We start from the raw sequence: 16,283 nt of genomic DNA on the forward strand, positions 1-16,283 counted from the left end.
AAGCAACAAAATATTTGATTTGCTCTTAATTTCATTATATGCCATTACTTAGAGTATATTGTTTGTAGGCTTTTAATGTAATATTGGTAAGCATAAACAATAAGAGGCAAGCTTCTCCCAATGCATATATATCACCACACCACTCAAGAGTAAGTGTCTCTTGAGTATTTCAGTTTTTATTACCATTCACTCATGAGACAATCACACTTATTTTACATACAGTACATTTAGAGTAATAGTTTCCAGTGTATAACATAATTCCTTTTCTTGATGTAGTTCTATTTTCTTCCAGCTAGCTGCTACACACTTAACTCCAAGTCAGCTCTGTCAATATCCATGGGATATTAAGTTCTGAATCCAAATGGAATAAATAAATCGCTTCTTAGGAAAGCATGCAATGTTTTGAGTAATTAAATGTGACTATTCCTGATTTTATAGTCTCTTATACCAGCTGTTGTTATATCTAACTTATCTGACTTGTTATAATTGCTTGACTTCAGTGAGAGAGAATTTTACCTGAACGAAGATCATAGGAGACTTTTTTGAATATTACAGTTTGTTCCTAACTCAGAGGACACTAGGGATAATCTTGTAATTAAGGTTTAAGTAAAATGATTCCTATAAATTTCTCAGCCACTCAAATATAATTTCAAACATTTCCAAGACTCTTTAGCAAATAAGCTACAAGTTTGATGTCATTTTATAAGTTATCCTTTCTCAAGAGCACCTCCTAAATGAAATATATTTCACATTTATTAAAACAAAATTATACATAATAAAGGGGAAGACATTTTAAGCTTAGAAAGAGAAACACCAAACTAAGATGAATTGTGATATTGATTTTGTCAGGATAAATGGTTTTTGTAATATTAATATAAAGAAACCTTTATTACACTGACTCTCCTGGTACAGCCAGAGCTACTCCCGCAATCTGTTTAAAATCTTCATTTTTCATCCTTATGGGAAAACCTCACTTGCTAAATGGATTTCATAAAGAGTAATCTGTCAAGATTTATATAGATAAACAATTTGTGATGTTTATTGACCAGTTCATTATGGTAAACAAAACAGGAGTAAAACATCACTAATCTCTGCTAGCACTCTGCTATTATAGTTCTGTTTGGGCCCTTCTGTAACTCAGTGTTTACTGAGTACAATGGGAAAGAAGTTAATTGGCTTCTGTCCCTTAAATCACAAATCTCATATATTTTCCTTTCCATGGAACCTAGTCCATTGGTGCAAATGGTTAGAGAAAGAGCTGCCCTACTTATTATTATTGCAAAACATCACTATTAATGAAGGACTGAATTTCATTGTCAGAAGCTCCATCATCTGAGGGAGAGCTACTGCAGGAGGTTTAGGGATGTATTCCAGGATATAGATCATTTTATTGACATTTCTTTTTCAACACCTCTCTTCCATCTGGGGTCTCAATTCATTGATACCATCAAATTAATTTAAATATATCGATTGACATAAGTAATATTCATTGAGGTCCAGTTATGTTCCAGGACCAGAAGAGACACTGAGGACACAAAAAGGAATAAGATAGAGTTGTCCCTGTCTTCAAGGAGCTTGTAGTCTAGTGAGAAATATAAAATAACAGCATTAATAAAGATGTATGCTGAGTCTTTGTGGGCACAGAAAAGGAAAACTACCTGGTAGCAGGGAATGGGACAGTGGAAAAAGTATTAAGAAGGAATCTTGGGGGGCATCTAGGTGGCTCAGTCAGTTGAGCATCCAACTCTTGATTTCGGCTCAGATCATGATCCCAGGGTCTTGGGATCAAGCCCCATGGTGGGCTCTGTGCTCAGCAGGGAGTCTGCTTGAGGATTCTCTCTCTCCCTCTCCCTCTGTCCCCACCAAATAAATAACTAAAATCTTTTTAAAAAGGAAGGAATTTTGGAGATGTTTGGCTGAATATTAAAAGTTGAGCAGGAATATGCCAGGCAAGTCAGAGAGGGAGAAAAGAGAGAGATAAGAAACATCAGGAGAGGGTAGGAGATTATAAGCAATTCAAAATTTTTGGATATAAATTCAGAATATATAGGGGTAACAAACAAAGCTAAACAGGAAAGGTAAGAAGAGGCAAGATATTGCTAGATTAGGTGCAATGGTGACAATGGTAAGGAACAATGGAAAGGAGGAGGAGAGTTTTACTTACGTTGAGTAAGTAAAATCAGTAGGATGAGGTAGACAAATTGAAAAGAGAAGCAAAGAAGGGCATAGAGTTATTTCCAGTTTTCTAATTTGCTGATAAGTAGGTGATGGGGACACCATTCAACATAAAGAATGAATGAGGAAGAAATCGCAAATTGCTGAGGGAATTTAGACAAGGATTATTAATGATTATTAATGAGTAAAACAGAAAGAGGCTTTAAGGTGAATTGGAGAAATTGGACCAAGAGTTTTCTTCCATCAGTCCCTAGCACAAAGCCTAGCACACAGTAAAGGTTCAATCAATATTGTTGAATGAACAAATGGATGAATGAATGAATGAATGAATGAATGATGAAGCACTAGGAAAGCTTTAGACTCAGAATAGGACATCACAGATAAATCAAATGTGACATGTAGCTCTAAGGACAATTTAGCTCTTTTGAGCCCTTTTTGATCAGCTTAGCTGTTCTCCTAGCTAACCTCTCCCCCAGGGAAGGGACAGCTTTCTTTAAGACTGGCCTCTGCTGTGACACCCTAAGGCCAGAAGAGTTCACAGTTCAGTTCAATCCTGTGAGTGCTAGAGTGCTCTAGAGAGGATTTGGTTTTCCCTGGTTAAGATTATATTTCCTCTCTGCAGTAGAAGTACATCTCATTGTTTCCTTATATCACAGCCTGCAAATAGCACTGGATTCTCTTGGAACTGGAATCAGAATTAAGGAGAGGGATTTGGGGCTTGGAGATCCTCCCTATGTGAACTGAAAGCCATACACATGGCTTATTGGAGAGGAAGTGAGAATGGTATCATCTCATCTAGAAGGGAGGAGTTAATGGTACCCAGTCCACCCTCTAAGTGAAGCCTTCCCAGGCACAAATAAAAGGACTCATTAAGACTAAATCTGGGCAATCTCTTGCATCCAGGCAACAATGACATCTGAGTCCAGGGAGGGGGCATTCCTGTCATTTAGAGAAGAGGCTGCTTAGCGAGATTCTGCAACTGAGACCCCTACAACTTTCCCTTTTATTGACACTCCACTTAATCCCACATAATGGTCACCAAAATCAAATGTTTAAAAGAAATAAAATCTCAGAAGATTCATGATATTAACAATATCACATATGTTTACGTCTAGAAGAAACCCTTATGTCATTTCCCTTAACCTCCATATTATAGTAATATAACTTTAAGGTACCATAACAGACTCAAATTCTTAGTGTTTTAAGGTAGAAGAGAGATTACACTTATTCACTATGGTCCTAGAAGGCAGAAATAAAACTAGGTAAGAAAGTCATAGGGATGAAATGATCTTTCTCAGAATTAGAGTTGTCTGAAACAAACACAAGTTATTTCATGAAACAGAGGTTCTTTTTAGTTACATGTTTTCAAGCAGAAACTGAGTGACTAGTTATTTTGAAAAGGTGATTTATGCAAAGAAATGTATAGGGTAGAGTTTAACCAGAATTACTTTAAGGTTCTTTCCAAGTCTAAAAAGCTATGATTTTATGATGCTTAGTGGAAATAAGTAACTTGCCCAAGGTGACAGTGATCTGGTTACAGGGTCAGCAATCTCTATCTAAAAAGGAAGAGACAGTAAATATTTTAGGTTGTGTGGGCCATTAGATCTCTGTTGCTATAGTAGTATGCATGCAGTCATAGACAGTATATAAATAATGAATATTGCTGTGTTCTAATAAAACTTTATTTCCACAAACAGATGACAGATCAGATCTGGCCTGCAGGCCATAGTTTGCTGAACTCTGAGTACAGTAGGTTGAACTATGACCCCTCAACAATCTCTAAGTCCTCATATCTGGAACTTGTGAATATTTTACAGCTTACTTGGTAAAAGGAATTTGCAGATGGGATTAAGAATTTTGAGATGGAGAAATTATCCTGGATTATCCAAAAGTATCCAATGTAATCAAAGATAGGAAGAAGCAGGAAGGTGAGAGTCAGAGTGAAAAGTTGGAAGAACATAAGCAGAGGTCAGAAAAGAGAGAAAACATTACTCTGCTGGTTTTGAACATGAAGGAAGGAGCCATGAGCTAAGGAATGTAGGTGGCCTCTCAACTGGGAAAAGCAAAGAAATGGCTTTTCTCCTAGAGTATCCAAAAGAAACATAGGCCTGCTGATCCCTTGAGTTTAGCCCAATAAAATTAGTTTAGGACTTTTGACCTCCAGAACTGTGAGAGAATAGATTCACGTTGTTTTAAGCTACTAAATTTGTAGTAATTTATTACATCAGTAATAGGAAACTAATTTGCCTGGTCAAGTGGAAAAGCCATAACTGGAACCCAGATATCCTGATGCCCAACATTGAGTTATTCTAATTATATCACATTGAAAAAATACTACTAATTTACAAAAACGGACATTTCTTAGAGAATCATACAGAATCTATATGAAAGAAGAATATACCATTTAGTGGTCATGGGAGATTATAAAAATGATCAAAATTCTTCACCCTTCTTTTTATGCAGGCCCTTTAAACCAACTACACAATTCCATCATCCAAAAGTAGAATCTATTTCCCCATTCCTGAATATGGGCTAGTCTGTGACTCTCTTTGGCCAATAGAATAAGGCAAAGGTAGCAATGTGACAATCTCTAGTGTGGGCCTCAAGGGTCCTGGCGCACTTCTGCTTTCTTTCTGGGAACTCTGCCACTACTTTGTGGAATGGCTAGATCGCTAGATGAAGAGCAGTGTATAGCCCTTTTACTCCCATCACTCTGGATGACAGTTGTTGAACAAAGAGTCACTGTGGAGCATGAATCTGTGAGGCACATTCCCCAGTATTCCCCCACCATGAACGGAAGTAAGTTGACAAGTAAATTATCTGCTTTCATTTGAAGTCATTGATCTGGTTCTCAAAGAAAGACCCATTGAAATCAGTTGGAAATACACATGTGAAAAGATTAACAGACCAGATCTATAATTCAGTGTTCAAATGGAGAAAGTTTGCAGTAAATTCAAAAATAATGTGGTCATAGAAGAATTTTACTTTATCGTATGTTTTAGGGCTCTGAGCCTTTAGATTTTCTGGCCAGCCTACAACCCAATTTCCTACTATCTGAGGAAAATTAGTTTGGTGTGTATCAGCTGGTAAGAGACCAGTCATGATACTTCTAGCTCCCAGCGCCTTGAGGTTCAAAAAGACAAAATACAACTAATGAATATAGAGAGAAGAAGTCATTAGAGGAGAAACTTCGGGGGACTGTGATGTGTGGGTGGTACGTAAGAGAAATAGAGCTGCACTAGAGAGCTGGAGCAGGCTTGGCCATGGGAAGAACGAATCGTACTTACAGGTCAAGTTGAGGACAGTACCAGGGTGTACAGTATGTCAAATATGGGTCTCAACTACCAATTGAGATGAATTGAATGTGGCCCATTTTTGTCTCATTGTTTTTGGTTTAGACAAATATGATATACTTTTTTTTTTTGCTTTATTGATTTTTCAGTGGGCAGACTTTTTTTTGCTTCATTGTTTTCAATACTGATTAAATCATGTTTGCTTTATATGTCACAGGTAAACAGAGTGATTTTTGCACTTGGATCAGCTTTTTAAAATACATGCCCCCTTTTTGTGATTGGTAACTTTTGAAGAATAAACCACTTGGATGAAAACAGGCAAATGATTTTACAGCCTGTTACTGCTGTGTTTGGTGGATTTTTGCTGTTGTTGCTACAGTTTAGGGTGAGGGACTATTTTATTTATTTTGCCCTTGGGAGTATATGAAAAGTCTAGAAAATAAGCCAAGAGAAAAATATAGGAAACATAACTGTGTACAATAAAAAGAACACAGTTAAGAGCTGGGGTGATGTGTGAACTTCATGGAGGCTTAAATAAGGTCCCCTGAATATATAAATGGAAAAAGCAGAGGAGAAAGTCAATTTATTTTCTAAATCAATGAAGAGATACAATGATACTTGCCTTTTCTCCTTGCTTAACAATAAAATATTGACAATCTGCTGTAGAATTTTGGAAATTAGTGAAAAAAATGTATATTTGTAAGTACCTACCACAGTACCTAGTTCAAAATAGATTTGATTGATTTTAGTTGACTTACTTTCTTTTTCTAAAAAATTTGTCATCAAGGCGTGAATAGTTGTTTTCCTATGCAGTATGTCTGTATATATTTTGACTATAAGTGAACTTTCCCTTCAAGAAACAAAATTCCTTCTACTAAATGGAATCCCATATATTTTAGTCATCTTTGTGCACATTTTCAAAATAGTCAGTGTTAGTATATACACACAATAACAACCAGAAGTCAACAAAGAGATTTCAATATCATTCAGGAAAGGAATGGAAAACATAAAAAGAATAAAATCCATTTTTATCTCTTCTCAATGATGTGCAAAAGTATAAACTCAAGCAATTCTCATTGTCACATTTTGAAATATCTTTCTCTATGACCTTCTGTGCCAGAAGATTTCTTCTCTAATGATTATCAACATTAAAGTGAAAAGAGACAGTCAAACTCATCAGTGGAATAAAAGGGTCAACTCAAAGCACAGGCATTCCATATGACTGATTAGCAGAGGACAAATCCTGCTGATTTCCTTGGGCCTTAAATGGTCATGAGAAGCTTTATTCTTTCTATTCATTTCAGAGAAACTACATTATATATGGTAGCTCTTACTTCCAATAGCTCTTTCTAGTGGCAACCTATGCTCAATATCAGAGACAATCCTGTCCAAACTGAGAGGATCCTGAGCCCCACTCGCATATGGATGGTGTGACTTAAATTTAAAGATTTATATCCCTTCATCAAGATGACGATGGCATGAAATGTCTTGAGACTTTTATTTTCTTCTTGGGAGGAAATGACGAAAGTAACATAAAGAAGAATTAGTTCTGTGTTGGCTATGTTAAGAATGAGAGACATGCAAATTTAAACCTCAAAGAGATAGGTAACTATAGGCCTAGAGCTCATGGCAGAGATCTGAATAGATGATAATATATTGGGGAGTGATTAACATTATACAGTGGCTGAAATCATAAACATAGATATGTAAATTGAAGGGTCAGATTAAAGAGGAGTAAGCAAGAAAAGAGAAGACAAATCAGAGAGATAAGATCTTGGAGGCCAAAGAAAGAGCTAATTTTAAGAAATAGGGAGGACAATAGAATAATTGATACATTGAAAAACCGGAAGTCATAAGAAGCAATCATAAATCAATTTTACTCTCATCTTTTCCCGATCTTTTGAGCATATATATTTTTGTCAATTTTACCTCAATAAAGCTGAAAGGGAAAAAATAGGCTACATTCAGAAAATAAAATGTCTAGTCCAGTATGTTAGTCAATACTCCAATCTATTCAAAGAATAGATATTTTAAAGAACAGACTTCTCCCCTTTTTTCTAGCGAGGACATGATGAAAGCTGCAAGTCTACAACCAGAGAAGGTAGAGTTTTATTACTGCTCTTTTTATTACTCTCCTTTTCTCTCATGCGTAGGCTGGAGGAGGGTAGGAGCTCCCAGGACTAGCAAAACCCAAAGCAGGCTGCTTTCTCTGGCCCCACAGTGTACAAAGCTGACTTCACTGGAGGTGGTACTCTAGTGATTTCTTCATTGATCTCTCTCTCTCTACTAGGTATCTCTCACCTATAATTTTAGAGAAATCAGATGCATCTCTATTCCATCTGGTTGCCAGCTAATTGTGTAGCCCACCAGAATCTCATCTTTTTCTCTATTTGAGCCTCTTTAGCCTTCCAGGTGGCCTTTCGTACAAGTGCTAAGATAACCAACCCCATCTTGTCCCTCCCTCTTCCTTATAGACCTTATCTAGTCATGACAAATATACTCTTTTCCTTGCCTGAAAAACTCTGGGAGTATAAAATCATCAAAGCACTCTCTTTCACTGTACTGACAGATTGTCTCTCCTCGTTTAGATTTTCCAGGTCTTAGAAATCTATCAGTCCACTGGTCTTCTCAACTTCAGGAGACACATAACACCCTGCAAGACATCTAGTAAGACCCTCTCACTGAGAGGCACTACTTACCCCGGCTTTCTCCCTCCCGTGAAACCCCTCTCTCTAAGCTTACCTTTTCCTTAACCTATTTTTATGTACTTTATCTGGCTATCTTATTTTCTTTGATTTGGATGAGTGTTTTAAGAGTCATCTAACTAGTTTTTGGCTGTCCACACTTTGCAAGTTCTGCTAACACTTGCATTAAATATGGTGACTGAGGAATGAACGAGAAGTAAGGAAAAGGTAGAAGAAAAAGACTATCTTTGTAAATGTTAGTAAGTGATTGAATAGTGAGAGAGTAGAGATCAACTTCCAGGGCTTACAGGACAGGGCAGAGTCAAAAGAAGAGGTTTTAGGATGGCGATGAAGAGCATATTTGTAGATAGCTATGACATAGCCAGTGGGGAGAGATTTAAGTTAAAATAAGGGGAGGATTTGATGGAGCAAAGTTCAGAGGGAGGAAGAAGGAGTTGTAAAAGGGACACAGAGAGGGGAGCAAGGAGAGAAAAATGGTGGAGGGACACACCAATAACAGGCAAGATGTCATTAAAAATTGTGTGTTGTTTTCTTCTGACTAGATTTAAAATTGGGAACATGTGACAATGCAGACAAATTGGAGCTGGAGAGAAGATAATCGGGAAATTCTTATGTCTGGTTCTCTCTGTTTGGTCTATGAAGCAGAGGGCAAGATTAGCTGCAAGGATAGGGGCTTGAAGAGACTGGCAATAGTTTAAAGGGGAAGAGAAAGCAAGGGGATGAGAAGTAAATGCATGGTAGTAGTTCCAATCAGCACAGACACTTGGTCTTCAAGTTTTCGCAGGCTCAGGGCAGGATCAGGGTCATCATCCCTGAAGCTGACCCACAGTACAGCAGAAAGGAGAGCTCTTAATAGCACTCAGATTACTGAAGAGAGTCAGGATAAAGGTGGTTTTGCCCCAGACCAGGAGCAGAAGATGAGAAAGTTAGGAATGGGACTGATCAAGAGCATTAGGTAGGGGTAATGGACAAGGGGTTTGAGAGAAGTTGGGAGCCAATTATGAGGGAATTTGGAGACAAGAGGATTGGAAAGATGTGATGTGTTCTCAGAGTAGCATTTCTGGGATTAGGAAGATGTAAGAAGTAGAGAAGTTCCAAGTGATCAAAAAACAAACAAAAGACCCAGTTATGTTCATGAAAAATGGTTGCTGGAATGGGAATTAAATGAATGAGAGGTGAGGGGAAGAAAGAGCATCCCTCTGATAAAGTCTTCAGTGAATGGAAACTTGGAAGTCTGAAGATAAGAACAATGAAGATGAAAGAAATGTGGTATCATTTCAGAGGACAATTTGTAATTTTTGAAGGGTAGTTCCTAATCTGACTCCATATAATTAGGCATCAGCTAATATGTAAAGATACATAATTATATTTATATAAAATTTGTCATGAACCTTTTTGCTTTGAATCCATATTTACCCTGGATCTTTTGCTCTTTAGAATCTCCCTGGTTTTTCACACTCTGTCTCCCTCCTAGACTCCAACTTGCACTCATCCCTTTTATTTTACTGAGTTCTGCCTACTTGATTTCTACCTCAGCACCTTCTGATAATGTAGTTTATACCTTTTTTTTTTTTTTTTGGCTCTCCCCATTCCTCATCAATTTAAGTTAACATTTAAACCCAGCTTTTAATCCAGGGAGTCCAATACCAGTGTTAGTGAGTCCTACTGCAGAGTGATAGGTGATAGAACACTATTCTGTAATTCTTGATCCTGAATTTGACTTGGGTGGGGAGTGGGATGGGTAGATAAACTAGAGGGAAGCAGAATAGGGTAAAGGTCAGCCTGAATCTAAGAACTTTTAAGAAAAGATGAGTAGTGTAATGAAGGAATCAGATTCACTTAAATAGAGTTAAGTGAAAAAGCTGAGACCATTAAAAATCTCCTGGCCATTAATAAGGGGTTTTAGTGGTAACACTGGGAAGAATAACAAGAGGGATCAGTAGAAAAGAAATGGGTAAGAGACCGGCACAAAACACCATAGACGGGGATGAGTATTCCAAGGAGGAAAGTAGATTGTGAGAATATTTTTCTCAGGTAATTAAATATTGTCAGGAAGACTATGGAAAATGCAAGAAACCTAAAGCTAGAAGTATCCAGGAGTGAAACAAATCAACCTAAGAATTCCAACTGGGGAATTTGTTAGATGGTCTTTCAATAAAAAGTACATGGTGAAGATAGTATGTACAAGAACTGGCTCCAATTTTACTATCAAAATCCTGGCAATACTTTTTATTTAACATCTACTCCACCATGTTTCTATACTCATTCAGAGTGATTTAGTATCTGTAGAAAGGAGTAGTAATGCTCTCAGAAATTCCTTGCAACAGTAATAGCAGCAGAACAGTATGGACTTAAAAAAAAAAAAGATATGTAATAAGAGGAAGAATTGTTTTAATAAATATTTTAAATATCATGTGAAAGATTTTAAATCACATTGGATTTTAGTAGAAAGCCAAATGCACTAGTTTTGAGCTCTTTTTCAATAATTTACCCTGTCACCCTGTCCACACTCTAATCAAGGTGTTAATGAAGAGTGTAACAGCCAAAAGGCAGGCAGCAGGGGACAATGAGTTGAAAAGAGCCCAGATAATCTCAAACCCTTGACTAATTAGCAATTATATTTATAAACACACACACACATATTGAGAAATAGCTTTGATTGGTGTATACAGAACATAATACTATTCCTTGGGGATAGAATGCCAAAGAATTCATGGATATAGTCCCAACCCTAGACAAACTTCCAATCTGACCAGACTGAAAAAACAAACATGGAATTGGCATTCCAGCACATGTTCAAAAAGGTAACAATGAGCACACACGCATGAAAATAAATGCCCGCAGATATACAGGCAATGAGAAGTAGAACATTAAAGACCGTGTAACTTTGAAAAGTGGGTAATTTATTTTCAAAATGTACTTTACACACTAACGAAAAAATCATATCACTTGATACAAAAATATGTTTTAATCTGCTGGTCTTGATTTATTTTATTTTTTCTCTTTTTTTTCCTACTGGTCTTTAAATGTAAATTAGAAAGGCAAGGACAGCATAAATGGATGTAGTAAATTAATAAATAAATAAGCAATAAATTCAGGGACCATGTAGAGTAAAGGTTCTATATACATACACTGTGTATCCCAGCCCCATATTGTATGTGTGTGCATGCACGTGCGTGTGTGTGTGCGTGTACATGTGCACACATTTACTTCTATGGATATCTCTTTACCTTTCTCCATCCAGATTATAAGTTCTTTGAGGGAAAAGGATTTTATCTAGTTAAATATTCCCAGACCTTAATACTAGGGACATCTATCAACATACAACAACCTATGCATTGGAACTCCAGGAAATATTCAAAGACCACTATTATGTTCAACAAATACAGACATCAAAGAGTCAAAAATACATCAACAAATGAGGGAGGACAGAAAATATTGCTTTTTACAAAAAACACTGACCAAAAAAAAACGTTGTTAGGAGATAAGGTAATTACAAATATAATTCAATACAAATATTTAAGTATTATTAAAAATATTTACCTTCCAGTCTGAGGATCAAATCCAAAATAAAGGTCTCTACAATGGTCACAACTTTGCCCAGCAATGGAAGAGTCTTGGCAAATGCACTGACCAGTTAGGCTATCACAGATGTGATGAACTGCACCTGTTATATGGCATGAACATGGCAGGCAGCCAGGGGCATTGCCTGGAGAAATATAAAAACCTGGAAATAAAGAAATGAAAAGTTTTTATATATACTTCCCATCCAGTCTTTTCTTTAAAAGATAGTGTTTTGATTACACCAAAACCCAGAACGCTATCATGGCACTTCCCAATGCTCAATACATATGTGTTATAGCTGTTCTTAGCTAGTGTGTCAGTTACAACCAAAAATAGGCTGAGTAAATAATTTACATTCTACCTGGGTGTCTCCCAGACAACTAAAATTCAGTGCACTTAAAACCTACTTCATGATCTTTCCACTAAAAACCAGTCCTCCTCTAATATCTCCATTCCAGCAAATAGGACCACTGTTTATTCAACTGCTCAACCCACAACACTGTGACATCTTTGGGAAGGTAACCAGACCAAAATAAAAGATGGCCAGTTAAATTTTAATTTCTAATAAACAATGAGTTTTTTCATAAAAGTCTGTGATATTGGCTTATATTAAAAGTTTATGATTATCTAAAATGTAAATTTAACTGAGCATTCTGTGGTTTGCTAAAACTGGCAACCCTTGAGTCCTTCACATTCCTCCACCCCTACTTCTAGCTAATCACCAAGTCCTATGGACACTGCCTTCTAAGAATTTTGAAGTTTCTACTCTCCATCCCCACCACCATCTCCCTACTCACAGTCACCACCAAGTTTACTATAATTAACGCTAAGGACCAGAGGCAATGGTAAGAGCCTTATATTCGTTATCTCACTCCTCACAGCAATGTTATTAATTCAGATATTATGTTCATTATATATATGACAACACTGAAGGTTGGAAGGTTAACAAACTTTCCTAAAATAATAGAGTCAATAAATAGCAGATTCACACATAGGCATCTCAACTACAGAGGCCATCTCATCTCATGGTATCCCTCTTGTCCCCCTCCAATCTATTTTTTCATAGTGTAGCTGGAACAACGTTTTTCAGAGTGTAGTTTGAACACCTCACTCCTCTACTGAAAGTTGTTTGATGACTTCCTATTCCCTTCGGGGAATAAAAATCCAAATCCATAACCCAAGCTCCAGTCCCACTGGCAGGTCCCACCTCTACCTTCAGCTTCATTTCACTGCTCATCCCCAACTCAGTCTGCTCCAGTCATACTTCGTCCCGTTCTTGATTCCTACACACCTTTTCCCTGGCATGTCTGTCTGCTGAAATTATTTTGACCCATCCTTTCTGCTTAGCTCACCCCTATGCACATCAGGTCTTGTGACTTCCTTGAGTAACCTACCATAGGCCAGTTTAAACATGCCTGTTCCAGTTTCATAGCATCTTGTTTATTTCCTTCAGAGTGCTCATGAAATTTATAATTAACATTTTCACCAGACTGTAACCTCCATGAAGGCAGGAACCTTGTCTGATGAATTCACCACCCAGCACCCAGTACGGTGTTTGTCACAAAGTAGGCACCCCTTAAACATTTGATGAATTCACACAAATGCATCAAATTATAAGTAGGCATTGATTTCCATAAGTATTATATTTAAAAACCCACAGAATTTAGGTTAATTATAAAACCCATATTTGTTTCTTATAGCAGAAGAATTAGAAATATGATTCAAAAATATTTTCAATTTACTTAAAATTACGTATAACCAACAGCTATAAAATTAGAAAGGCATTAGACATTAGAATGATGAAGCAGGTCTATGAGGGAGAAATGGTTCTTGGTCCTGTGTGGTATGTGTGTTTGTGCATACACATGCATCTACACATTTATACACACACAAGCACATGCATAATGTTACAAAGAATTTTATCGAAACAAGGGGAAGAGGTATTGCAGAAAGATTCTAATGAATAAAGTCCTGACAAATAAAAATGATCTGTACAATTGTCATGATCACTAATTTAGGTATATATCACTGATACTGAAAGAGAGAAATAACATGAACACAAAGTGAATCCATTGTGTATTATTATGCTATAGGGAGAAACAAAAAGTAATTGGAATATATTATAAATCTCATTTGATGCTCTGGTTGAAAACAAGCCATTCTTTCATAACCATCAACAATTTGTTTTTCTTCTCCCTGGCCCAGAATTTTCTCTCTTAGAAAGTTTCAGAAATAGTCAAATAGAAAAAGATTGTGCTCAAAGAAAAGGAAGAAACTCAAAATCAGTGCCATTCCAATCTGTTGGAAAGAAGTGACTGATCTTTTCATTTTTAAGAGTAATTGACAACTAGATTATGTCATTTGTTTCTTTGCATCCACTGACAGCAATTTGCCTTATATGTGTTTCCAGAAATATAGTTATGCAAATTAATATATATTCTCATACCTGATTCATCATACAATCAAAGTCACACACTTCAAAGGCTTTTATTTTGAATTCAAGACCACTGTGGCTGCAATTCTATGCATTTTTCTTCCTGTGAAGGTACCTAGATCCTTAAATTCCTGATGATGGATATACTAACAGCTCTCCAATTTGGATAAATTACCCATTAGCACAGATACTTAGAAGTAGAATTAATTTCTACTTATTGCAATAGCTTCAAGCCATGGAGAAATCTAGAACAATTACAGATGATTTTTACAAGAAATCATTTATTAGATAAATACGTAAAGACAAGGGGGGTATATTTTGGTACCGACAACTGGGTTGCCCAAGTTTTAGAAAATAAAAAAATGCCATAGAAAAATCAGAGATATAAGCAGAGAAGAACAAAAATGAGAAAACAAAAACAAAAACAAAAAAATAGGGAGCCTTCAACTTGAAGGTAGGTCTTCAAGGAAAATCCTGCATTGGAACTTGTCTTGGGGTTAATTCCCCTCCTCCTCTCTGGAGCGTGACTATAAAGGTTAATCCCACCAGTATTTTAGTTGTCCTATTTTTAAGCAGTTCTAATTAGGATGACTCAGGTACCTTCCTGCTCAGTGATTACTTCTTGCCTTACCTGAATGTGCCTAATTCTAGACCATTACCTCTCCTTTTATGACTTCCAACTATAGAAAACAACATTTTCCCTTCCCTCCTACTTAAACTTCAACTCCAGAGTGCAGCTTAAAGATAACTGACCTTAATTTTCTTTCACTCAATACATTTCTGATCTCCTTCCATTAGCTCCACACCATGTTCCACATCTTCAGGTCCATAACATTTTAACTGATCTTTTTGAGATTTCTCTCCATGAATGATTTCGTACCACATTCTGAAGCACAGTCATTAAGACAATGCTATTACCTCACATTATGTAGTGCTGAGAGTTCATACATATATAGCACTGATCAGCCCACTATAAAGTTTGTTATTTTCCCCAGTTTTATTTCAGTGAACCCCTGGTCCCAAGCAAGACAAGTCTAATGGGGAAAACAATGTGTTTTGCAGTTAAAGCAAAAAGTCACCCATATTATAAAATAATGTTGCTTTATCCAGGAGAAGACTTGCAGAATCCTTAGAGTTTAAAGTTATTAGCAAGGCAGCTGGTATTATCTCCTGTAGTGGCTATTTGCTCAGCACAGCACTGTCCTGGGCATAAAAGAAGAGCCCATTTCCTAGCAATGTCCCTCCTGAGGACCATGAACAACCAGGCTTGGCCAAGGTCTTGAAATGGGAGAAAGAAAACAAGTTTAACCCCTAGGCCTTATTCAGAAAAGGAGGGCAGAGCTGAGGCTAAGCACTAATTATAAGCCATTTAGAAGAAATGATTCTCACCTTAAGCCAGAGAATGGACATAATACTAAGAGAAGAGTCTAGGGAGAAAATTGTGGCTTACCAATACCAGGCAACAAGACTCTTTTAGTAATGATTTTAAAAGTCAATATTTTCAGGATGAACTACAATAAGTGATACTAATTTTCAAATTAAAACAATAATAACTTTCTTCAATTTGGTAATTTTATATGAAAATCATGCTAAAATTATTATTCATAGAGTTGATCATATGTCAATAACTGCATAAATATTAATATTACTCATCACAAGGTATAATTTTTCTTATTTAAAAATTTTTAAAAACTCTTTTCAATTATTTTAGATATGTTTTAAAGTTTTTGCTCCTATTCCTTCTTCCTGGATTGCTGTACTCTCCTTGATTACTTTACCAACTCCTGTTTACTTTAAAAATTCGGGTCAGGAATCATATTCTCAACTAACTCTTCCATATCCCCCATTCTTCAAGAATAAATCAATTCCTTCACTTTATTACTTCTCTATATTGGACATTTCTAATATTGCACTTGTCACACTGTGTTATATTTACATACAGGTCCATTTCTCCTACTAAAGCAAATGCCTTAATATATTTATGATTGCATATCTTACACCAGCATAGCCCCTGGTACATAGTAATGTATTCAACACATGTTTACTGAAAAAATGGGTATGTGAATGAAATGGGTAGATGGCTAGATGGGTAGGTGGGTAGCTGCCTGTCCT

General features: G+C 36.5%; 1 protein-coding gene across 1 annotated transcript in view; it reads right to left on the reverse strand.

Moving 5' to 3' along the window:
* The window catches only part of USH2A (usherin), a 676,313-nt gene that overhangs the window by 515,189 nt on the left and 144,841 nt on the right, over positions 1 to 16,283 (reverse strand). The window contains exon 14 of the mRNA XM_026517347.4: positions 11,717 to 11,900. Within this exon, the coding sequence (XP_026373132.2) occupies positions 11,717 to 11,900 (184 nt within the window). The remainder of the gene's footprint in view (positions 1 to 11,716; positions 11,901 to 16,283) is intronic.

The sequence above is a fragment of the Ursus arctos genome, unplaced genomic scaffold, assembly GCF_023065955.2.
Source record: "Ursus arctos isolate Adak ecotype North America unplaced genomic scaffold, UrsArc2.0 scaffold_2, whole genome shotgun sequence".
Taxonomy (NCBI): Eukaryota; Metazoa; Chordata; class Mammalia; order Carnivora; family Ursidae; genus Ursus; species Ursus arctos.